This window comes from Tamandua tetradactyla, chromosome 1 (assembly GCF_023851605.1).
Source record: "Tamandua tetradactyla isolate mTamTet1 chromosome 1, mTamTet1.pri, whole genome shotgun sequence".
Lineage (NCBI taxonomy): Eukaryota > Metazoa > Chordata > Mammalia > Pilosa > Myrmecophagidae > Tamandua > Tamandua tetradactyla.
The window spans coordinates 208,557,274-208,583,846 of record NC_135327.1 but is presented as its reverse complement, the minus strand read 5'-3'; the positions used below and the strand labels follow the sequence as shown (position 1 = coordinate 208,583,846).

Sequence of the window (26,573 nt, the reverse complement as noted above, 5' to 3'; positions counted from 1 at the left end):
TGAGATGGACATTGACAGGATCAGAGGAAAGCAGCAACATCGACACATGTGCATATGATGTGGCCAAAAGGCTCAACATTGAAAGGAAGAAGAGGCAAGACCAGCAGCCCCCTGCACCTCCACCTTCTCCTCTTCCTCCCCATGCCAAATGATGAGATGACTTTCATCTGACTATATCCTCTCCCTGTTTCCTGTTCCCCTACCCAGTTAGACAGGTGAGATTGAAGACTCTAAGCATCTTTTCCTTTGAACTATGCAGCCCACAGAGGAAACAATTAAATTCTGGCTTCCCTGTTCATTTTTCTATTGGGTGCCCCAAGCCAACCCCCTCTTTTTATTTTTTTATGTTTTGGTATCAAATCATAATCACAACCTACCAATAACTAAACTGGCAGGGAAATTTGGGAAGGCATACAGAAGTTTGATGGGCTGAGGGTTATTCATTTTCCTTGCCACTTGTCTAGCTTCCTTGTATGCCACTTGTGCTCATTTCTGCAAGAGTCTGGGTTTGGAGTCTTTAAAACTATGGAAGAAAATTATAGAGAAGGAAAAGAAGAGCTGCTTTCCTTCTGACTTTGGGTATTTGTCCTTAAGGACAGAGCACAGTTTGTGCAGCTTTGGTAACATTCTCTCTGACTTTTTAAAGGTCTACTTCTCCTCCTTCCTCTGGAGGGAGGAGTATCTTGCTTGTGTCTTTGGTATGATAGTTCATATTCCCATTTCTTAACACATTCATGCAGAAAAAGTTTGAACTGTCTACATCAAGGGAAGTTCTTTAGTATCCAACTATTTTTTCTCTCCTATTCCTCTCTGCTTGCATCTGATTGCTTGCAGGGCCCTATTGTACTTGGAAATACCTGGTGATTTTCTCTGCTCCCAGAACTGGTCTACACCAAGTAATAAAACCTGAGATAGTGTTATTCCAGATAATACTTAAGAATGACCTCTGAAGAGCATTGAACTGTTTGAGTACCCAGTCTCAGCAGTCTCTATTTTACAATTCAAAGGCATTGGCATATTTATTGTTTGGGATTGCAATTTTTTGTACTTTGAATTTGAAGTTGACTTTCAGATTTTTTTTTTCATTGTGGACTTGCTTTGTTTGACTGCTGGAGTAGACAAGCATGGGCTTATAAACATGCTCTTCCTAGCTTTATTACCTTCCACATTGTACTCCCCTTACTTCCATCCCCCTACCACCTCCTTTCTTTCCTTCTTTTTTCTCTGCCAGCCCATTTTTCAAATTCACATCAAAGGTCCCTCAAGTGTTAGTATCTGATATATACCACTCATATCTGATGAGTGCCTGTTTATTTTTAAAATGGCTGCAGGCCTATTTTTAGGCATGTTTTCCATACGATTTTGAACAGCAACTTTTTAATTAAACGTCTTTCGGTGTTAGGGAATTGAGAAATGTCTGTTGAGGAGTCTGCTGTTTTATGTCATCAGCCTTTGTCTCTCCAGCCCTTAGGACCTTTATCCTTCCCCCCTAGTTTGGGTTGTGCATGTTTGGAGTTAGTAGTGGGTGGTTTGTTAAGACTGAACTCTTCTTCCTGGCTGTGAGTAGATAATGAATGCCTCATTCTTTTCTTATTCCTTTGCTTTTTCATTCTCCCTCTTTCCTACTCCACTCTCTTATGACTGTCAACTGACACAATAATCTCAGAAGAGTGACTTCCCTTGTAGAAAGCTACATTCATCTCCTCATAAGAAAGATCAGTGAAGTAGCTGCTGGTGTCCTGGAAATTTCTGGTTGAATTGGCACCTTGAGCCCTTTTAATAAGAGATCACATGCCAGGGTGAGAGTAACAGGCCAATTGATTAAGTAAGAAAGCTGTTTGTTTTTCTTTTGAAGTATAGGAAGGGCCTATTTTTGAAAATATTTTAGGCAGAAAGGAGAAGGTTATCTGAGGAACTTTGCTCTATTTTCTGCTACGGAAATGTGAGTGGTTCCAAGAATGAAAGCCTTTTGTGATGATTGATGTCTCTCAGGAATAAATTGGGCCTCCAATGTTTTGGGGATGCTTTGAGTCCCAAAATTTGATGACCAGAAAAGTATTTGTGTTTGTTAAATTTATCCCTGTTTTATTTTAATTAAACTACAAATTTCACTTTAAAATGAGGAGAGCATATTTATGGGATATATTTCTGGTTTCTCCATTTTATTTTATTAATCTGTTTATCCCCTACCATTATCACAATGTCATATTATTGTACATATATATTGAATAGAGTTGTTCCTCTAAGTTTATTCATTTTCAGTTGTTTTAGCTATTGTAGTTTCTTTGTATTTCCATATAGATTTTAGAGTACTCTTGTCTTTATTTATAAAAAATCTTGCAAAGATATTGATAGAAATTGTGTAAAAATATATCAGTTTGAGACAGCGACATTTTTAGTAGATTAGATTGAGCCTTTCAATCCATGAATGCAGTATGTATCTTTATTAATGTAGATATTCTTTGATTTCTTTCATCAGCATTTTGTAATTTTCAACACTACAATTTCTGTGCATATTAGACTAGATTTACACCTAAATATTTCATGTTTTTGAGCAATCATATACAGCATTATATTTTTAATTACACTTTCCATAAATGAATTGCAATTATACAGAAATGTGATTCATTTTTTTAATTGGTCATATATCATGTGACCTTGCTGAATTCACTTATTAGTTCGAGAAGTTTTTTGTAGAGTCATTGGGATTTATATGTAAGCAATCATGTCATCTTCAAATAGAGATGGTTTTATTTCTCTTTATTTACTGTATGATTTTTGGTTGTTTTACTTGCATACTGCACTGGCTAGAACTTCCAATACTAGGTTGAATAGTACGGGTAAGACTAGACATCCTTGCCTTGATCTCAGACCTAGGAAGAAAACACTTAGTCTTTAAGTATGATATAGCTGTAAGATTTTTGTAGATATTCTCTATCAAATTGAGGAAGTTACCATCTATTCCTAGATTCTTGATGTTTTATAGTGGCTGTTGAATTTTTTTCAAATGCTTTTCTTCAATTCAATTCAAAAATCATGTATTTTTTTCTTTTGTTAATATGGTGGAATACATTAATCTATTTCCAAATATTGAACCAGCTTTGCATCTCAAAAATAAACCCCTAGATTATGGTGCATAATTATATGCATGTGTGTCTGTATCTGAATTCTATTTGCTAACTTTTTGTTAAGTATTATATGCATTTACACTCAAGGACGGTGTTCTGTAGTTTTCTTTTTTGTACTGTTTTTTCTGGTTTTGGTATCAAGGTAATACTGGCTTATATAAAATGAATTGGCATGTGCTCTTTCTACTTCTATTTTCTGGAAGAGTTTGTGTAGAATTGGTGTTCTTTCTTTAAATCATTGGTAGAGATCTCCAGTGAAACTATCAGGGCCTGGATATTTCTTTTTTGAAGAGTTTTTAAAACCTTATTTTATTTTACTTTATTGACACATAAAAAGATGTCTTTTTATATCATCTTGTTATATGTTGATAAAAATATAGAGAGATAGCCATACAGAGATAGGGAAAACTAACATATTTATCTTGGTGAATTTTCACAAAGTGGATGAACATTGTCACCACTACCCAGGTCAGGAAACAGAACATTATGAGTTTCCAGAAACCTCTCTTGTTCCCCTTTCCAGTCACTGTTCACATTCTCTTTCATTTGGGAGTTTTAAACTGCAAATTCAATTTTCACATTTCAAATTTGAAAACATCTAGGGTTTTCAAATTTCATGTTGCGTCAAGCTGTGGCAGCTGATGCTTTTTGAGGCGTTAACACCTTTCATCTAAGCTGTTAAATTTACGTGACTTTTGCATATTAACTTCATATTTTGTAATCTTACTAAATCCATTTATTAATGCAAATGGTTTACCTGAAGATTATTTTGATTTAGGACACACATAACCATACTGTGCGGAAATAATTATGGTTGTATTTCTTTCTTCCAATCTTTACAAACTTTAGTCTTTTTCTTGTCTTAATGGAAGAACCTCTAGTGTGAGGTTGAACGAAACAATGAAAGTGAATGCAGTACCACAGTTGTGAATGAAAGTTCAAGAGACACAGATTCAAGAGATACAGATTTTAATCTTATACCACATTTTCCGAGCTTTATAGGAGGACACAAACAATGCAAGAGAACAACAGGAATATCCTTTCCATCTTATTACAACACTCAGCAGTGATCAGTACCCAATTTCTTTCGCTCCATAAACTCCATACACCATACAATGAGTATATGACTGCCCCAAATGAAAGATGAATTGAAACTGACATAGTCAAGTCCAGAGATATAAGAATGACTGACTATTTATCAATAGTGTAAGGGGGAAATATTAAATTTCCTTTTTAAAACTAAGCAGAAGAAAATTATGGAAATGAGAAAAAAGAAAAATGTGAAGATAAGATGAAGCAGATAGAAAGGCTAAATATAAGTGATTTCTAGATTATTAGCAATCAAGTGTTTTTTGTCTGTTAGTTTGTTTGGCAAAGGTGAACTACAGAAAGTCAGTTGTATGGTAAGCTTGCCTGGAATATAAGCACAGCATTTTCTGTTTGGGTGCAGTATTTACGGCTAATTCTTGTCATCCATGCTTTCACACCCTGTGTATTTTATGAGGCTCAGCAAACTGGGCCACATCAGGTAAGTGATCCCACCATTTAAACAGAAACTTCTCGGAGATGGCTCTCAACCATGGAGTAACTTTTACTTCTCCTTTAGCCCCTCTTTCCAGTAGCTCTTTTAATTCCTCCTTGCTCATGTAGCAGAAACTTTTTGTTTCACTGGGATTTGGATTTACAGGAACATTCTTTCTTACAAGCAGAAGGTAACAAATTTCATGTTCTCCCCAAATTTTATCTGATTTTGCCTTATGATGATACATTGTCATAAATGACATGTCCTCTGGAGAAACCTATGACAAAAATTGGTGCCATGTTAACAACGCTAAAGTAAAAAATATAGAGAATATATAGACAAATATAGAAAACAAATACATATTCATTTCCTTCAAAAGAGTTAGTTCCCAAAGCTTTAGTTCTATCTAACTAAACTTTTGTAGACTCAAGTCTGAATAGTAATCTGTTTTTGGCCTTTAAAGTTTCAGTATATCTGTCTGGGACAGACTTTACAGAGATTCCCACCCTGCAATAGAAACTCCCATAGAAACTGACCAGTTTTGTAAACAAAATATCGATTTTCTCTCTAACAGCTTCTTTAACAGATAGAGGCAAAAATGAATGACTGGTTCACAGATGATCCTAGACCTTCTTTTTAGTTTAAAATTTCAATTCCTTCTTCTTTTATAGATAACCAGATTCCTGTTCAGTTTCAACTCTACCCAGAACAAAAGAGAACGCACAACAGCTCTCTCTATTGCTTGTTTGTAACTTGCCTTTTCGAAGCCAAGGACACAAATCATCACTGAACTCATGTTCAACTTTCACCCAGTTTCATGCACTGGGTTAACTATTGTTACACCTGTTATTGGGCAGATATTAGGTACCTGTTCTTGCGGAATTCCCAACTCACTCTGCAGACGTCTCTGAGCTGCTCTCTTTATTCCAACAGCGTCTTTTTCTTCCAGTTCTTCTGAGTTGCATATTGGATGACTAGAGCAAGAGTCAGTAAAATACCCTGGACAGAATGCACATGGAAAACATTTCCTTTATTTCCTGAAAACAGAATATGCTAAATAAAAACACAAACCCTTTAGGAAACACAAAATGATCTGTAACAAATATAGCCTGGGAGAGCAGAAAGAGCACAGGGTTTGCTGTGAGCATTTATATAGAGCCTGACTCTGATGCTTTCATGGGCACTGAGAGATTGGATGAGGTATGTGACAAGGTAATGCATAATGCTGGGTACCTCGTGCAGGTGCTCCTAAGAATGGGTTGCCTTTATTGCTCATCTAAGGAAGATCCTTGAATTGGAATTTATCATCTCATGTATGTTCTGCTGCACTGAGACAAGGATGAGGTGTCATACATATTTATACCCCAACTAAGTATCTGAATATCATAGGAAAGGAGGAAGAGGAAAGTGTATTTGTGAGATGTGTGTATTGGGGCAAGTGTTTTGACATGAGATGATACTGAGAAGGCAAGAGTCACATTTGCAAAGTAGGGTGCTCTTGTTTAATGAGTATAGTTTTATAGGAGGAATTGCAGCTATCATATCCTTGACAAAGTTTTCTTAGTGGAAAGCACTACTTACTGCACCTAAGTAATGGCAAGAACACGTGAAGTGAGAGGGAACCACTCCCCACGTGAACTCTCCCTCTGTTCCATCTCACTCCTCAGATAGTGAATGCTTTAAGTCACTTTACAAAAGTTTGCTTAAAACTCAATATACAATTACAGAGCTGGAACCCTTGCCTCACTTCTGTATATCCTGAAGGTGGCTTCAATTTTGATGTCTATCTTAAAGCAAGGAGCATTATTGGCATACTGTGGTTATGTGTTCCACAGTTAAGCCTTTTTTCTTTTACACAGACAGGCACCTACAATCAAACTCTGCCTGCTGAGCCACCATGGCCTGCCCCACAGTTAAGCTTTTAAATTAACAGCCTTAAATTTTTCTTATGTAAACTTAATTCAGCTTCACAGAAGGGCCAACTGCCTACAGCTTGGCCAGCAAATACAGAAATGAGTTTGGGAATGACTAGGATAAATCCACCGAACTTCAGAGAACAAGGAACTGAGAGGAAGAAAGGATTCTCCATGACCACAATCGTTTATGCTGGGGTGGGGTGTTCCATCCAGTTTTGCTTGCAGTAGGCAAGGTGTGCTTTTGAAAACTGTAGAAGTCTCCATGCAAAAAATGTTAAAATGAAAACCAGATGATCCTAGGCCTTCTTTTTTGTTTAACATTTCAATTTCTTCTTCTTTTACAGAAAACCAGACTCCTGTTCAGTTTCAACTCTACCCAGAATAAAAGAGAATGCACAAGAGCTCTCTCTATGGCTGGTATTCACGCTTTCTCCCCTTAAAGTTGTTATCCCTACATTGGTCACTCATGATTTTGTAAGTGCGAAAAATATACTGATATGAATGAACCATAATGAGCAACCTCGAGAGTTAAACGCTAGAGCACAGTTGATCAGAAGATAGAAAGTGGGTGGAGATTGGACAACTGATGTTTAACGACTACAGAATGCTTAATGAGGTTGATTGTAAATGTTTGGAAATGGAAACAGTACTTTGTCCATTATTGTCCATGACCACCATACGTGTGGTGGTGGTAGCACAATACTGAAAGTATAACTAACAAAGCTGAGTGGGAGTATGGTTGAAAGAGGAAGGCTAGTGTTGTGTGTGTATCACCAAAATGAAAGCTAGAGGATAAAAACAGGGACTGTATAACTTAGCGAAACCTGAAATGGATGATGATGGTGGTTAATTGTGAGAAAATAAGGAAGTTCTTACATGAACTAGAACAAATGCATGTCACTATTATTAATAATAGGGTGGTATACAGGAAAATATAATTAATGCAAACTACAGTCTATAGTTAGCAGTGGCACTGTAATATTCTTTCAGTAATTGTAACAAAGGCACTTTACCAAAGCTAAATGTCAATAATAAGGGGATGGGATTATTTTTTCGTAAGAAATGGGAATGTCGTCTTGATTATGGTGGTCAATGAATAACTGTGATTATACCAAGAGCCACTGATTGTATACCTAGGATATGGGATGGTGTGTGAATAAAACTGACAATAAAATACATATATAACTCTAAGTCTTGTATTGTAAAATAATCATTTCTCTCTTTAATTTTATGCTAAATATTATTTACTTTAATCTCCCAAATCCTTACATCGCTCATTTCTTCTGCATTGAAATACCTTTCCACTACAAAACAAAAATCAACCAAAGACTCACAGAGTTGTATTGCAAAAATCAAACAGTCATTTGAAGAAATATCAGCATAATAAGGATCTGTTCGTACTACCCATTTCCTCAGGGATGAACTAACTGTTGACCAAAGTGAGAGATGGACACTGGTAATCCAAATCATTTATTTTCCCGATACTTTCACGCCAAACATGAAACCTTCCTCTTAAACTATACATTGAACTGACTCACCAGGAAAAGTAAGTTTAGTGTCTGCTCTCTGCTGTACCAAGAGTTTATTCTCCGTATTGAACAAGGCAACACTGAAGGCTCGGTGCAACAGTCCTGAAAAAATAAATGCCATTCATATGAACATAAAAATATGCAGTCAGTACAATAGTTTGTTTCACTTTTTCCTCAGTCTCTGTCTCACAGAAAAAAAATAATATAGCAGAAAGTCTATGATTATGGTGATGACCCAAACTAATATTTCAGAATTTCCACCTAATTAAAATTTGCTTGACAAATTAAAGGTCCATATAAATGGTTTAAGATTAACTGTTCTTGAATCCTCTCCTAAAGAAGACAAACGTGAACTGATTGAGGGGTCTCCTCATCATGAGAAATGCCTTAATTCTTTCCCCTCTCCTCCTCTTGCCGGCTGGAAAAAATGAGAAAATCTTGCAAAATGGACAAAGAGAACATTCCATACTACCTTTTTCGATGTTTTCATTCAAATGGCAATTCTTCCTAGTGTCTGTACCAATAACCTTATCATTTTCATCAATAACAATCAACTTTTCATCTAAGCGCTGCAATTGCTGCTTATCAAGCCAGTCAAGATTTCCTCCAGATAGAGTTGCTAGTTGTGATCCAACCTAAAATATATGTACACAATTACAGGTTTCTGTGAAAAATGCTGTCATATAATTTTCGTTATTTTTAACGTACCTCTTTATTTATAAGTAACAAAAATAGTATAAAAATAGGGCAGTTGTTAAATGTAGAACATATATATATATATATTCCTCGGGCTTCCCAGGAGTCTTTCAGTTAAGATTCAAATAATCAATCCCCACGGAAGAAACAAATAGTGAAGAAAAGCTCAGGTAGTGCTCTTCGCAAAATATTTGTGGGGAACAGGTCAGAGCCTGGACAAAACAGTGGATTTGGGTCAAAGATGGTGACATTTCACATGCTTTAAGGAAAGCTCAATTTTTTTAGCCTATCATTTACCGATAGAAAACTTTGTGCATCTCTTTAGTGCCAAATACATTCTTATTTGATGATTTTCTTTGAAAATATGCTGAGTGCCACTTTTTTTTAAATAAAAAGTTTTTTTTATCATCACAACCATTTTTTTTCTGTTTTTGTGAAAAATAACATATATACAAAAAGTAATACATTTCAAAACACATCACAACAATTAGTTGTAGAACATTTTCAAGAGTTTGGTATGGGTTACAGTTCCACATTTTTGGGTTTTTGCTACTAGCTGCTCCCAGACCCTGGGGATTAAAAGAAATATCAATATAATGATTGAGCAATCATACTCATTTTTTAATCTCTACGCTCTCTGTATAACTTCACCATCACTATCTTCTCCCACTCTTTAGGGGTACTCGGGCTATGTCCATTCTAACTTTTTCATGTTGGAAGGGGCTGTTGATAATATGAGATGGGGAATGGAACTAGCTGATGGTCTGGAGAGGCTGGCCTCTCTGCATTTCAGGATATATCTGGTCTAGGGACCCATCTGGAGGCTATAGGTTTCTGGAAAGTTACCCTGGTGCATGGAGCCTTTGTGGAATCTTATATAATGCCCTAGGTGTTCTTCAGGATTGGCAGGAATGAGAATCACCTTTTTTTTTTTTTTTTTTTTTTTTTTTTTTTGCGTGGGCAGGCTCCAGGAATTGAACCTGGGTCTCTGGCACAGCAAGTGAGAATTCTGTCACTGAGCTACCAGGGCACCACCCAAGAACCACTTATTTTTACATAAAATATTTTCATCATCCTTTCTCATTTTATTTTTAAAGAAATATGGGAGACTCCATCCTTTATCATTGCTCTCTTATTTTTAGTAATCTGCTCAACTTCTTAACAAAGTAACTGACTGGCTGAAGAAAAAACACCAAATGAGTAGACACGGGATAGATCAGAAACTCAGGCAGAATAGTGTTGAACATGTTCAAAATTTTACCAAAAAAAGGAAGAAAATCTCACATGACAAAACACACTAACCGTTCTTGGAAACTGGAGATTCCTGGATATCAGGCGTGGAAACCTAGAGAATAAAACAAATGCCCAACTTGAGCCAGAGTACATTTACACCCTTATGATTTGGAAAGATATTAATTAGGATGATCTCAAATCTTTGAATTCTTAAGCACCAGAAATCATACTCCTTCTTTCTCTAGCTCTAGTTCTCATTCTTGCTGTTTCTCTCCTCCCAATTACAATCCAAGGACAATACAAAAATTTTCATTTGACTTGTGGATTGACAGCTTATTCTTAAAAGCACAAAGAAGAGAAAAACTGGAATTTTAAGTTTATTATAATTAAGCCATAAAAATCAGCAGTGAAGATCATATCCTGATTCAAGGTCTCAGAAAGTAGGAAGATACTTTGACCTGACTCCAGGACTCCTCGCTAAAATAGAAAAGGTGCAGGGGACTGATCTGGCTGCCCTGGATCCACATCACTAGTAAAAATGGAGAGTGGGTCAGGTGTAATTTTAAATCACTAGGGTGAAATCCAGGAGATAAATCTAGTGACAATATATATTTTTCCAGAGTGAATTGTATGTTTAAGTTTTCATTCAACATCATATTTTAAAAAAGAAAATTAAAATATTTCTGAAGGAACAATAAGTATCATCACTGAAATATAATGGACAAAAACATCCCATTCACAGGACATCTATAAGGAAGAGCAATAAGGAAAAGCCAAGACCTGAATAATACTCTAAACCAACCTAGCATACATAGTATACTTCACCCAATTACAACAGAGTATACGTTCTTCTCAAGAGCACATGGATCATTCTCCAGGATAGACTATATATTATGTCACAAAACAAGCCTCAATAAATTTAAAACACTGAACTCATATGATGTATCTCCTCCAACCACAATGGTTAAAGCTAGAAATGAGGGAGAAATGGAAAATGCACAAATATGTGGAAATTAAACAATATACTCTTAAACAACCCAGTAAGTTAAAGAGAAAATCACAAGAGACATTAGCAAATATCGTGAAGGGAATGAACATGAAAATAGAACATACAAAACTTACGGGATGCAAGAAAGGCAGTGCTGAACGGGAAATTTATAGCTCTAAGTGCTTACATTAAAAAAGAAGAAAGATTTCAAAGCAAAGACCTAACGTCAAAACTTGAAGAAGGAGAAAAAGAAGAGAAAACTAAACCCAAAGCATGCAGAAAAGAAGAAAATTTAAAATGAAATATAAATGAAATAGAGAGTAAAAAAATGACAGAATCACAAAACCAAAAGTTGATTCTTTGAAAAGATCAATAAAACTGATGCACCTTTAGACAGCCTAATGAAGGAAAAAAAGAGCGAAGACACAAAAATCTAAAATCAGAAGTGAAAAGGGGGACAATATTTACCAACCCCACTGAAATGAAAGGACTATAAGAAAACATGATGAATGGCTGTATGCAAACAAATGAGATAACCCAGATGAAATGGACAAATTCCCCAGAACACAAAACCTACCAACACTTCCTCAGGAAGAAAAACAGAAGATCTCAAAAAACGAATAACTAGTAAAGAAATTGATTAGTAATTAAAAACTTTCCAACAAAGAAAAGCTCAGACCAGATGGCACCACAGAGGAATTTTACCAAACCTTCCATGAGGAATTGACACCAATCCAACCAAACTCTTTCAAAAAATGGAAGAAAGGTGTAGCACTCTAAAACATTCTACAAGACCAATCTCACCGTCGTATCAAAGCCAGATAAGGATACCACAAGAAAAGAAAATTATAGACCAGTATTTCATGATTATAAATGCAAGACAAAATATTAGCAAACTGAATTCAGCAGTACATCAAATTAATTTTTAAAAATAATTTTAAAACAATAAAAATAATTAAAATTTAAAAAATTATGAGGTAGAAGATTAGTCAATTCAATACAAATTTACATTTCATACAGTAAATGAATTATCCATAATAACTTCTTTTGTCTTTATTAGAGAAGTTGTGGGTTACAGAACAATCACGCATAAAATACAGATTCTTATATACCATCTTATTATTAACCTCTTGCGTTACTGTGGAACATTTGTTACAACTGATGATACCACATTTCATAATTGTACTGTGAACTATAGTCCATGGTTTAACTTTGTGTTATGCAGTTCCATGGATTTTTTTTTTAAGATTTTTATTGTTACCATATGTACACTCTAACATTTCCCTTTTAACTACATTCAGATAACTAATCAAGGGTATAAAGAACTTGTACACAGAAAACTACAAAACATTGTTAGAAGAAATCAAAGACCTAAATAAATAGAAGGACATTCCATGTTCAAGAATTGAAAGACGAAATATTGTTAAGATGTCAATCCTACTCGAAACAGTGGCTCTGGTCTGGGAACGCATCTCACTGCATCCTGCTGGCCGCTGCTCTAGAATGTACAGGAACATGGCCATAGCACCGAGGCAGACCTTAGTGGCGGGATCCGTGGCAGCGAGCGCGGAATCTCCCAGCGCGCCGAACACAGGTTCTGGGGGCGTCTCGCCCGGCTCCCGGGGCTGCTCCCGGGGCTGCTCCCGGTTGCGCGGATAGGGCTGCCTGCCCCCACCGCTCCTCCGCGCCTCTCCGTGCCCGCCGCCGCGCGCCTTCCCAAAGCGCGCGACCCGTGAACGCGCGCCCAGATGCACCTCCTTCCCTACTCTCCTGTGCCCCCGCGCCGCGCAGCCAATGAGCTCATCATTCTTACTCAACTTTCCCGGCTATATCACTGTCCAATTCCTTGTTGTAATATCATACTATAGTTTTGCAAGATTTTACCATCGGGAAGAACTGGGTAAAGGATAACATGGTCTCTTCCCATAGCATTTCCCTCTCTTTTTTTAAAATTGCATTTATTTATTTATTTATTTATTTATTAAACATAACAACATACAAACATTCTTACCATATGATCGTTCCATTCTTGATATATACTCAATAACTCACAATATCGTCACATAGTTGTATATTCATCATCGTGATCATTTCTTAGCATGATGTTTCTTATACTATGCATGTGAATTTACAATAATTTCAAAATAAAAAGATTAATAAAAACTGTTTTCGTTTTCTTTGTATCTAGAAATGTAAAGCAACAATGAAATACTTATGATTTTCTACTTACAGGAACTGTGTCAAGTAGAAAATTACTTTAGATTTTGCCTCCCAACACTGTTTACCCAATTATTGTATATTACTCAAAAAGTCTTAAGATCAGCATGTCTTAAAAGGAAAGCAACAGAGTTATTAAAAGTTAAAGCAAAGTAGTCATTTTAACTTGATAATATGTGTCTTAATTTGTTACAAACTAATTCAAGATCATGCTAACTTAATTCCAGTAAAATACAGAAACTTTGCTCCAGTATAGTTCCTTTCCCTTCTCCCCCTATGTGCTATAATTGTCATATCCAATATGTCTATACATGTTATAAATCTGTAACAGCTACAGAGATTTAATCAATAATCAAACCTCCCGCCAAAGAAAAGTCCAGGAACAGATGGCTTCATCGGTGAATTCTACCAAACATTTAAGAGCTAACACCAATGCTTCTAAATCTCTTCCTAAGAATTCAAGAGATGGAATGAGGCCAGACTTATCCCGATACCAAGCCTGATAAAGATATTACAAGGAAAGAACCTTACAGACCAAGGTGATATATGAAAAGCAATCAGTGTTATAAACTGCATGTGGTAGCCTGAAGCTGTTTGGACCCCAGGAAAGATCACGTACTTTTGGTCCATTCCTGTGAGTGTAGGCCTATTGTTGGGGGGACTTTTGATTATGTTATTTCAACTGAGATGTGACCTATAACGTTCAAAGTGGGTCTTAATCCTCTTATTGAAGACCTTCATAAGAAGATAAAGGACACACAGAAAACAAACAGAAAGTGAAGAGAGACAAGAAGACACACAGAGGCTCAGAGTAGAGGTCACTGAAGCCAGAAGATGAAATCAACGAAACCCAGGAGAAAAAGGAGAGACCAGCAGACATTACCATGTGTGAGGCCATGTGACAGAGGATCTGAGGATGACCAACAGCTGGTCTTTGGGGAGAAGATGCCAGCCTGTTGATGCCCGTATCTGAACATTTTCTCAGCCTCAAAAGTGTAAACTTGTAAGCTAAAAATCCTCACTGTTAAAGGCCATTCTGTTTCTGGTATATTGCATTTCTTCAGCCTTACCAAAGCAAAACACTCCCTAAATAGAATGCAGGGGGAAAGATACATGATTTTCTCAGTAAAAACAAAGAAGGCATTTCACAAAATCTAGTACACCTTATTGTTTAAAAATAAAAACTAAGAAATTATGGATAGAAGGAGTTTCTCAACATTTAAGAAAATCCACAACTAACGTCACACTCAATGGTGAAAGACTTAAAGAATTCCCCTAAAGATCAGGAACAAGACAAGGATGACACTTTCACCACTGCTATTCAATATTATACTAGAAGTTCTAGCCAGAACAATTGGTCTAGGTGAGACTAGTTGAGTTTCAGTAGTCTCAGGAATTAAATTCTGCCTAGTTTAAAATATAGAAAGTAAAACACTTATATAATGATTCAGTAGTCATAAATTATTTGTTAATACTTCATTTCTTTTACTCCCTTTTAATTTTGTTCGTTCATAAATCTTGAGGGATATCTGGGTGAGGACTGTTCTACTGTCTTCATGCTGGAAAGGAGCATGTTCATTAAAGGGTAGAGTAATGAAACTAGTTGTTGTTCTTGGAGAGACTTGTCCGTCTGGGTTTCAGGGCTTAAATGGCATAGGAACAATCTGGAGGCTTATGGCTCTGAAAAATAAGGTTCATAATTAAATTGAAAATTGTATGCTTTTGAGATTTTGTTGGTTTGTCCAGAGTGACGCCCCGATAAATCCCACAGTGATTTGGCCAGTGAATAAAAAAGTATTTGCAAAGTCCCCTTCGGGGAATGGTGAGAACTGGGGAAAATTCAACCTCCCCAAGTTGACTTCTTGATATTCTCACAAGCAGTGTGGATAACCAAAGCTATAAGCTGAGCCCCCAGTCTTGGGGTTTGTTCATATGAAACTTAACCCCACAAAGGATAGGTCAAGCATACTTAAAATTAGGCCTAAGAGTCACCCCCATGAGAACCTCTTTTGTTGCTCCGATGTGGCCTCTGTCTCTCAAGCCAACACAACAAGCAAAGTCACCACCCTCCCCCTGTCTATGTGGGACACGACTCCCAAGGGTGTGGACCTTCCTGACAACATGGGGCAGAAATCCTAGAATGAGCTGAGACTCAGAATCAAGGGATTGAGTAAACCTTCTCAACCAAAAGGGGGAAGAGTGAAATGAGACAAAGTGTCAATGGCTGAGAGATTCCAAACAGAGTCGAGAGGTTATCCTGGAGGTTATTCTTACACATTGAGTAGATATCACCTTGTTATTCAAGATGTAATGGAGAGGCTGGAGGGAACTGCCTGAAAATGTAGAGCTGTGTTCCAGGAGCCATGTTTCTTGATGATGATTGAATAATCATATAGCTTTCATAATGTGACTGTGTGATTGTGAAAACCTTGTGTCTGATACTCCTTTTATCTATCCTGTCAACAGATGAGTAGAACATATGGAATAAAAGTAAATAATAGTGGGAACAAATGTTAAAATAAATTTAGTTTGAAATGCTAGTGATCAATGAAAGGGAGGGGTAAGGGGTATGGTATGTTGTTCTAGCTTGTTAGCTTCTGGAAGGCAACACACCAGAGAAGAATTGGCTGTTCATAAAAGGGGATTTATTTTGTTAGTTCTTCAGAAGAAAGGCAGCTAACTTTCATCTGAGGTTCTTTCTTATGGGGGAAGACTCAGGGTAATCTCTGCTGGCCTTCTCTCCAGGCCTCTGGGTTCCAACAACTTTCCCCGGGGTGATTCCTTTCTGCATCTCCAAAGGCATGGGCTGAGATGCGAGTGCTGTACTGAGGTATGCTGAGCTGCTTGGGCTGTGCTAGGTTGTGCTCGCTCAGGTAAGCACCAGCCAATTAAGTTAAACGTCATTCATTGCAGCAGGCACACCTCCTAGCCGACTGCAGATGTAATCAGCAACAGATGAAGTTCACGTACCATTGGCTCATGTCCATCGCAACAGAACTAGGTGCCTGCACCTGGCCAAGCTGACAACTGAATCTAACTATCACATGTGTACAACTTTTTTTCTGTTTTCGTTTTCTTTCTTTTTCTGTTCTGTTTTTATTTCTTTTTCTGAATTGATGCAAATGTTCTAAGAAATGATCATGATGATGAATATACAACTAAACAAACAAACAAAAAGAAAATTGTAAGTTTTAACAAAAGGAGTAGAAGGAGGTGACATAACCCTGTTACATGGAGAAAAAACATTTTATAGGTTGCAGATAGAACCTGAGCTGTTCCTTAGAGTTTTCAAGAACAAAAACCTTGTGCCTACCTGGGGCTTGCATACTGTGGCATTTTCAATATCTGGCTGAAACTTGCATAAGAGTAACCTCCAGAATGATCTCTTACCTCTATTTGGATCTCTTAGCCACTGAAACTTTACTTTTATTTCTTTTTCCACTTTTGGTCAACCAGTCCCATGATACTAGTGCTGGGCTTATCCCTGAGAGTCACGTCCCACATTTCCAGGGAGACTTACAACCCTGGACGTCATGTCCATGTGGAGGAGAAGATAGTGAGTTTATTTGCAGAGTTTGGCTTAAAGAGAGAGACCACAACTGAACAACAAAAGAGTTTCTCTGGGGATCCTTGTAGGTATTAGCTATAAGTAAGTTTAGCTTTGGCATTATTAAAAAGAGTCTCCCATGAGGGCAAGCCTCAAGCTCAAGTTCTTGGAGTTATTGCCTTTCACCCTACATGGGACATGACATCCAAGGGAGAAATTCTCCCTGGTGATGTGGGATAAGAATTCCAGGGAAGAAGGAGACCTGGCACCGTGGGATCAACAATTCCATCCTGACCTAAGGAGGGAAAAGAAGTATAAATAACTAATAAAGTATCAGTGGCAGAGAGAGTTCAAATAGAGTTGAGAGGCTACTCAGGTCTTCTCTTGTGCAAGCTTCAGTTAGACCTTGCTACCTATCATAACCTGCCAACCCCCACCAGGACCATTCCACCCAATCCTAAAGAACACCTAAGGCAATATATAAGATTCCACAAGGGTTCCATGCACTCGAGTAACTTTCCAGAAACCTACAACCTCCAAGACCAGATAAGTCCTGAAACCTAGCCCAACCTCTCCAGAACATCAGATAGTTCCATCTCCCTACCCCATAATAGTGATACACAATTTCAATATGAAAAATTTAGAATTGCCATAGCCCAAACACTCCTAAAGAGAGGGATGGAAAGATCAAAGGTGATGGTGGAGCTATACAGAGAAGATAGGATTTAACAAATGAATATGAGTGCTGAATCATTAAATTTATATCTCTTTTAGTCTCCAGTATTTTAGAGCAGCTAGAAGTAAAAGCCTAAAACTGTGGAATTGTAACCTATGTCAGACTCTGAAATACGTTCTACAACTAATTGTGGTGCTGTGCTTTGAAACTTGTAGTTTTTTTGTATATATGCTATTATTCACCAAAAAAAAGGAAAAAAGTTTATTGCGATGATAAAAAAATATTTAAACCCTCTAGCCTCCTATATTCTGGAGCTGCTGGAAGGAAAAATATACGAGGATCATACGGCAGTCCATGAGAAACTCTAGGATCTGTCCTTTAACTACTCGTTGAAGAGTGCTTTGAAAACTATTGCTTTTTTATTTCTTTGCTTTATATATATGTTATATTATACACTAAAAAGAGTTAAAAAAAGAATTACCAATGCTATTAATTTCATCTTTATTTCCTGCTGTGGAGAAATTAGTCTTTCTATGAACGTATTATAATTTCCCCAATGTATAGTCTGTTCCTACAGGGGAAAAAAAAGATCAAGGGCTTGGCTTATTTAATTGGGAGCCCCGATTACTTGTAAGAATGGTAAGAATTCCTCATGTGGGGAAGTTTAATAGTTCCACACTTTCTTTTACCAGCCCCTCAGGGACCTTACAAATACTTTTTCATGTTGTGCCCAAAACACTCTGAAATGTGTAAGAGTATTACATCAAAATTATACTAATATATCATTCCATAGTCTAGGTTCTCTGCTACATAAAGCTGAATTAAGTTGTTTAAATAAACTGACAAGTAAATTAAGTTAGTGTGCCACAGAAAATTTAAATGTTGGTTAAAGTAAATATCTATTCCTTTGTTCTTAAAAAGGAATAAAAGGTCTTAAAATACAGACAATAACATCTTTTATCCTGTATTCTGATTTACTTTAGCCCTACCCAGATCAACTTCATTCACATCTCTAATTAAATTCTAATCTCTTTTTCTTTTACTTTAAAAACAGCTGTATGGAGTTAGGGGGTAAACCTGGAGGTTATTCTTATGCATTATATAGATATCCCTTTTTAGTTTATTGTGTATTGGAGCGGCTAGATGGAAGTACCTGAAACTGCTGAACTGTGTTCCAGTAGCCTTGACTCTTGAAGAAGACTGTATAACTATATAGCTTTTACAATGTGACTACGTAATTGTGAAAACCTTGTGTCTGATGCTCCTTTTATCCAGAGTGTGGATAGATGAGTTTAAAAAAGGGGGGGAGGTAAAAATAAATAATGGAGAAGATAAAGGGTTAGAACCGGGTAGATTGAAATACTGTGGGTATGGAGTATATGAGTTCTTTTTTTTTCTTTTTCTTTCTCTTTTCTGGAGTGATGCAAATATTCTAAAAATGATCATGGTGAAGAATGCAGAGCTATGGGATGATAAAAAATAAAAATTAAAAAAATTTTAAGTGGCTGTCTGGAGTAATGCTGAGTTTCAGAGCTGCAGTACCCTAATGCTGAGTCGCAGATGTCACACAGATACCCAAAATTCCAAAGACCTACCAGGTCATACACAAAGAACAAAGCATCTCAGAACTTAGAAAAAACAGTTAAGCTCAGGGATATATGGGACTGCTGTAAGAGTTTCTAATATAGGCCTTAATTTTTTATAAGCATTTTCTAAATGAAGCTAGTTTCAGAAATAAAGACATTTGACTGTTGGCTTATACTGGAAACATCAGCCAGAAAATGTCGAAGTTTTTGTTCTGTCCCACTGTTTTGGTTTGCCAAAAATCATGGAATGCCATATAGCAGAAATGAATTGGCTTTTCCAAAGAGGATTTATGAGTTTACAAATTTAGAGCTCCAAGGTCATGAAAATGTCTGAATTAAGGCATCAACAAGATGATAGATTCCTGGACTCTGAAGAAAGGCCGCTGGCATCTGAAACACATCTGTCAGCTATGAAGGCACATGGCTGGCATCTGCTGGTCCTTGCTAATGGTTTGTTGCTTTCAGCTTCAGATTGGAGGGTCCTCTCTTAGCTTCTGCAGGACAAATTCTGGATTTCATCTCTTAGCTTAGCACGTCCCTAGGTATTTTCTTTTCTGTCTCCATGTGTCTATGTTTCCTCCAAAATGCCTCTCCCTTAATGGACTCCAGTAAGTGGATTAAAATCCACCTTGAATCGACGGGGCCATATCTCCATGGAAACAACCTAATCCAAAGCTCCCTCCCAGTACTAGGTGTGCCATCCCATGATTGGATTTTAAGAAGGCAGCTTTTCTGGAAATCATAACAGCCTCAAACCAGCACATTCAACTCTTTGGACCCTCAAAAGACATGTTCTTTCCGTATACAATATACATTCACTCCATTGCAATATCACAAACACCTTAAACCATTTCAGTATAATACAAAGTCATAAACTGTACAAAATCTCATTAAAATCACTTACAGGTGTGGTCTATTCTAACGTGAAATTCTCCTCTGGCTGTAAACTTGTGGAACTTAGAACACGTAATCTGCTTCCAATTACAAAGGAGGGACAGTCAAAGGATAAATTTTTCCATTTCCATAAGGAGAAATTGGAAGGAAAACAGGGGTCACCAGACCCAAACAACTGTGAAAACCTGCAGGGCAAACTCCATTATATTGCAAAGTCTGATAGTCATTTATAGAATGATGTTTTATCCCTGGCACTTGAGAGAGGCAGTCTCATCTTTCCAAGGACTTATGCAGTGGACCTGCTCTCTTCAAACACTGGAGAGAGGGTTACAAAATTGGGAAAAACACCTTGTTCTTGACTCCGCCTCCTCCAGCATCTGGGTGGCATCCAGACTCTCTGCCATCTCTGGAGTACACACTCTACCCCTTCAGAAGAGTGGGATGGTGGCCAGGCTCTCCTGAATTGCCAAGAAATGTGCCCCACTCTTTCTAAGGCCTGAGGTATCAAGCCTTTCTTGAACAGCAAGGCAGTAAGCCTGCCCAACTGCCTCCAGGGCAAACTCACCCTTTCCACATGCATGAGTGAGTCTGTTCTACTGGCCCAAGGTTTCTTGGCTCCAGACCTTAGTTTCCATGGTTCTGTCTTTGAAGTCCTTTTTCCTTCAATCTGTCTTTTCTCTTCATTTTAGTCTAGACTGGCAGTGGTTCCATGCATACAGATCTCATAAAACAAATTTGTACGGTTGGCATGCAGTATAAGGGGTATCAGCTGTCAGACAATAGGACTTTGCACAAATTCTTTCAGGATAATTATATTTCCACTCTTGGCTTTTTCTGAAATGGATGACTGTTTCCACAGTTGGGTAAATCTTTATTTGATTTATTTGATTTGGGGTATGATTCTCTGGGGTCTCACTTTCTGGAAGCCCAGAATTTTTCAGACTATTAATTTCTGGTTGCTTTGTAGCCAAGAGTTCAGTTCTCAATTCATTTCATTCCTCTCACATTTTACTGTAAGCTGTAATGAGAAGTAAGGCTGTATTTTCCAACTCCGTTTGGAAATCAATTCAGCTAAATATACAAGCTTGTTCACTTTCAAATTCTACCTTCCATCCAAATCCAGGGCTCAAATGTGCCACATTCTCTGCCACTTTAAAATAAGGGTTACCTTTCTTCCAATTTGCAACCAGACCATTTCTAAGATCTCATCCCAAGTATCTTTAGAGTCCATATATCCTAGAACAGTCTCTTCAAGGCAATCTAGGCTTTCTCTATCAAGCTCCTCACAGCTCTTCCAGAATCTTCCCCTTATTCATTTACAAAGCTATTCCAGCATTTTTGGGTTTTGCTAATCACAGAACCCCACTTCTCTAGTACCAAAATCTGTTTTGCTTTTCTAAAGCTGCTGGAATGCAATATAGCAGAAATAGGTTGGCTTTTACAAAGAGGATTTATTATATGACACATTGCAATTCTAAGGCCATGAGACTGCCTGAATTAAGGCACCAATAAGATGATACCTGGACTCTGAAGAAAGGCCACTGGCATCTGGAACACTTCTGTCAACTCGGATGGCACATGACTGGCATCTGCTTGTCCTTGCTCCTGCTTCATTGCTCTCAGCTTCTGATTCCTGGGTCCTCTCTTAGGTTCTCCTGGGAAAATTCTGGATTTCTCCTCTTAGCTAGCATCTTCTGAGGTATTTTTTTTTTCTGTCTCCAAGTGTCTGTGCTTTCTCCAAAATGTGTCCCTCTTAAATGACTCCAATAAGTGGATCAAGACCCATTTTGAATGGGCAGGATCACATCTCCATGGAAACAGCCTAATTAAAAGACCCCAGCTAACAATAGGTCTTCCCCCACAAGATCAGATTAAAAGAACATGACTTTTCCAGGGTACATAACAGCTTCAAACCAGCACACTCAGCTTTACACATTTACCAGGATTATGTGAATTAACAGGCAGAACATGATTTATATACTTGCACTATTTCTCCTTTAAAGTCCCTTTTTGTTGAAGATGAAGTTCTGACTTACAGGTGAATTTCCAGAGATGCATTAGAGTAAAGCAGTATAACTGACAAGTAGATTTCATTGTTCCATGATCTGTAAACTTCCTTTTTCTTTTTGCCATGGGCAGCCACTGGGAATTGAACCCAGGTCTCTGGCATGTGAGAACTCTGCCTGTTAAGCCATCGTGGCCTGTTCTGTAATCTTCTTTTAAGAATAACAAAACCATTCCTAATAGCATCAATAGACAACAGTAGTTGTCTAACATCATGCAGATCAGAATGAGGATGTAATATGGACAGTGAGAACATTGTCAAGTCTTTAGGAATTTTATATAACCTCTAAATATTTGAATAACAGTTCACTCTTAGTTAACAGAAGGAAAGAAAATCTTTTTTGATTATTGCAATTCCTCCAAACACTCTTTATGTAATATCATCTCACTTTTACCAGGTAAGAGGGCACATCCTTTGCAAAGATTAAAATAAAAGATAATCTGTAGAGATCGATTTTGAAAGGGCAAAATGTCTGAAGTTGTCAGGTTTGAACATTATGTTAAAAATGAAAATGGGTTACTGTGAAACAAGATTTGGCCCCTTATTTAAACAAAGTGACGATAAAAAGTCTTCTAAAATAAATGATGATAATGTCAGCATAAAAATCAACAAGATTATTATTCTGATATGACATAAAATCTGTCTCTTCTAGAAAGAATACCCAGATGGTTAAGAAAACTTTTTATCATGTTTCATTAAGAGCAGAACAGCAATCTGCATTATTTTTCATTGTTTTCATTTTAATTTTTTTATTGTGCGATATAATATATATACAAAAAAGAATAAATTTCAAAGTACATTGTAACAAGTAGTTATAAGACAGATTTCAGAGTTTGGTATGGGTTACCGTTCCACAATTGCAGTTTTTCCTTTCAGCTGCTCTAAGACACTGGAGCCTAAAAGAAATATCATTATAATGACTCAGCAGTCATACTCATTTGTAAAACCTTATCTTCTCTGTTATAACTCCATCTTCTTCTGTGATCTTTCTCCCAATCTTTAGGGGTATATGGGCTATGTCCATTCAAACTTTTTCATGTTGGAAAGGGCTGTCAATAATATGGGATAGGGAGATGGAACTAGTTGATATTCTGGAGAGGCTGGCCCCTCTGGGTTTCAGGACTTATCTGGCCAGGAATTCATTTGGAGTGTGTAGTTTTCTGGAAAGTAATCATAGTGCATTGAACTTTCATAGAATCTCAGTTAGAGCCCTAGGTGTCTTTATTTTATATATTTTTTTATTGTGAAAAATAGCATATATGTAAAAAAGCAATATATTTCAACTCACACTGCAAACAATTAGTTGTAGAGCAGATTTCAGAGTTTGTCATGGGTTACAACTCCACAATTTTGGGTTTTTCCTTCTAACTCACCAAGACATTGGAAACTAAAGAAAAAAATCAACATAATGGTTCAGCAGTCATATTCATTTGTTAAATCCTATCTGCTCTGTTACAACTCCACCTTCTCCTGTGATCTCTCTCCCAATCTCTAGGGGTATTTGGGCTATGCCCATTATAACTTTTTTTATGTTGAAAAGTACTGTCAATAATATGGGATGAAGGATGGAACTGGTTGATGTTCTGGAGAGGCTGGCCCCTCTGGGTTTCAGGACTTATGCGGCCTAGGAACCCATCTAGAGTTTGTATGTTCCTCGAAAGTAATCATACTGCATGGAACCTTTGTAGAAGCTCAGATAATGCCATGGGTATTCTTTAGGGTTGGCAGGAACGGTTTTGGTTGGGGTTTGTCAAACCATGGCAAATAGCAATATCTAGGTGAAGCTTGCAGAAGAGTAGCCTCCAGAGTAGCCTCTCAACTCTATTTGAATTCTCTCAGCCACTGACACCTTATTTTGTTACAATTCTTTTCCCCAATTTGGTCAGGCAGGCATTGTTGATTTCACGGTGCTAAGGCCAGACTCATCCCTGGGATTCATTTCCTATGTTACCAGGGAGATTTTCACCCCTGAATGTCATGTCCTACATAGCGGGGAGGGTAACGATTTTCCTTGCAGAGTTCAGGTTAGAGACAAAGAGGCCATATCTGAGCAACAAAAGAAGTTCTCTGAAAGTTACTGTTAGCCATTTCTATAGGTAAGTTAAACTTCTCTGTTACATAAGTAAGCTTCACAAGAGCAAGCCTCAAGATAAAGGGCTTGGCCTGTTGACTTGGGAGTTCCTAGTATTTGAGACGGTATCAGGGCTTTTCCCAGTGGTAAAGCTTAATAGGACCATTTTTCCTCCTATCCATCAAGGGATGTTGCCAGTACTTTTTAATGATCTGTTCAACATACTCTGGAATGTATCAGGATATTACATTAAACTCTACAGAATTGCAAGCCCTCATTCCCATTCTGGGGTCCATGAGTTTTGTTGTTTAAATCATCTACCTAGACAGGTTGAATTAGATTATGTGCTACAGAAAATTTAGTTTTTGGATAAAATCAACTTCTCTTCCTTTGGAATCTGCATTATTTTTAAGAGAGACTAAATTCCAATTTTTTATGACCACACAGTTTGACATGAAAAGCTCTTCAATAATGTGATAAGTAAGACTATCAAATTTTTTATTAGTGTTGAGTAAAAGAAACTCAACTATTCTACAACTTTTCATATCCACTCAGATCCTGTCTCTCACATTAAAACTAGCCATTTACCAAACTATTCTCCCTTCTCAAACTCATCAAATTTTAGTCAGCATTGACCACAACAGACAAAATTCATTTCCACAATTTCCACAAAGCTTTCCTTGGGATGTTTTCTTCCTGCACCTACAAAAGTCTTGGCCTGTGTGGGCTCTGCAATTTCTCTCCAAAATGGTTTACTCTTAAGGGACTCCATAAGTGACCCCACCTTGAATGGTTGGAGACATGTCTGCATGGAAACAACATAATCAAAAAGATCTCACCCAACAATATTGGATCAGGATTAAAGAACATGGCTTTTATGGGGTACACTACAGTTTCAAATTGGCATATTTACATACTCACATACCTTGTCACCAAAAGGATCTTTGATACAGTCTTAAACCTCCTACAAAGCTTAATTACTTTAAAATAGTTTGTCAAACTAATAATTTCATTAAACACAAACTTACATTTTTCACCATCTTAAAGATCTAATAGATATGATGTTCCTTTTTTCTACTGGAGGTTAAAAAAATCTTTTTGTTTTCATAATATCCTAAAATTATGAACATTCTCAAAAGCCTCAAGCTCTGGAAAATATGCAACAGTGGTTTAGTTTTCTCCAAGTATAACTCCAGGAAGCTTCACTATGTCTTTCAGGGACATTTTCTCTTACTCTCTGAAATTTGGAAATTAGATCTTATTCTATTACCATTATCCTAAAGCTATTTATATTTTAATAATGATTTGTTTGTTGCAGCTACTGTTGCAAAGGTATGATTGGGAATTAAAAAATAATTTCAAATTGGGGAATTCTCTCAGAACAAACATGGCCTACTTCACAATATTTCATCTGCGCCCCTCATTTCTAGTCTCCAGACCCAGTAGAAAGAATTCTAAATCAAGCCTACCCTTACCCATCCTTCTCTACCCAACCCCTCCCCATATCTGTCTTAGCTGGTTAGGCTCTAGGGGCAGGGTTAGGTGAGATGGAAAGAACCAAGGCTTGGTTTTAAAAATTTTAAATGAACGATTTAAGACCCCTAAGGTGGCCTTAGTGTTGATGAGAGTTCTTATGCCCTTCTTTTAATTGTTTCTAATTATTAGATATATTTCTTCTAAAGCTCCTAAAGCAATTGGAAAAGTCTTTGCCTTTCCCCAAAGCATTCCTCTACTGCCTTCAGGAAATTCCAGGGGGTTGATTTCTTTTCACTGTTTATTTTTCTTTACTGTCATTGTAAAAACTAACACTTTGAACCCTGGTACCTAGATTGTTTTCTCCCCCTCTAGGTCTCCAAGAGTACTACTATATAGGTGCTTACTTATCTTTAAGAAATCTGAATACAGCTCTTTTAAGAGTTTTGTTTGCCAATTTGGTATTACCGTTTGGAGACAGGAAAATAAACACTGCACAAACAGACACAAATAGAAGATAACACACACAAAAAAACCCACCCAGAAGCATAGAGATAGAAAACTCGCTAATTTGAACCCTACTTTTCCTGGTATGCTTGAATATTATAATTTCTCTAGGGCCTCGCTGTTCATGCATTGCTGTAGGCTCTTACCAATTGGCACTTGCCAATGAGGTAGAAACTTGCCAGAGGCTCTGCTGCTGATTTTAGAAAGCATGACTACACTGCTTTGTATGGGAGGGGGAGATCATTTCTATCTCAGGGTCTTTTACGTCTGATAAAGAGAGATACAGAGTAGGAGAATAAGGGAGTTTCCTGCTTTCCTGATCTATTGGACCCTTGGTTACAGGGTGGAGGTGGCTGCTAATCTTTACAGGCAAAATTTTACATTTTTTTCAACATTGATTGCTGAGAAAGACAAATAAAGGATTGAACATGTATCTTGTTACCCCATTTCTCCTCTCACTTGCCCAAAGTTTCCCATTTCTCAGAATTTCAATAATCAATAACCAATTAGGAACACTTGAACAAT

The 26,573-nt window shown here is 37.2% G+C and overlaps 1 protein-coding gene across 3 annotated transcripts in view; it reads right to left on the bottom strand.

Annotated features, from left to right (window-relative positions):
• Positions 1 to 4,090: 4,090 nt before the first annotated feature.
• The window catches only part of LOC143675756 (isopentenyl-diphosphate delta-isomerase 2-like), a 30,343-nt gene continuing 7,860 nt past the window's right edge, over positions 4,091 to 26,573 (bottom strand). For all 3 annotated transcript variants that reach the window (XM_077151778.1, XM_077151777.1, XM_077151776.1), the window contains exons 2-6: positions 10,094 to 10,136; positions 8,568 to 8,730; positions 8,105 to 8,197; positions 5,519 to 5,649; positions 4,091 to 4,927 (exon numbers count right to left, since the gene is read on the bottom strand). In XM_077151778.1, the coding sequence (XP_077007893.1) occupies positions 4,610 to 4,927; positions 5,519 to 5,649; positions 8,105 to 8,197; positions 8,568 to 8,730; positions 10,094 to 10,136 (748 nt within the window). In that variant the 3' untranslated portion in view covers positions 4,091 to 4,609. The remainder of the gene's footprint in view (positions 4,928 to 5,518; positions 5,650 to 8,104; positions 8,198 to 8,567; positions 8,731 to 10,093; positions 10,137 to 26,573) is intronic.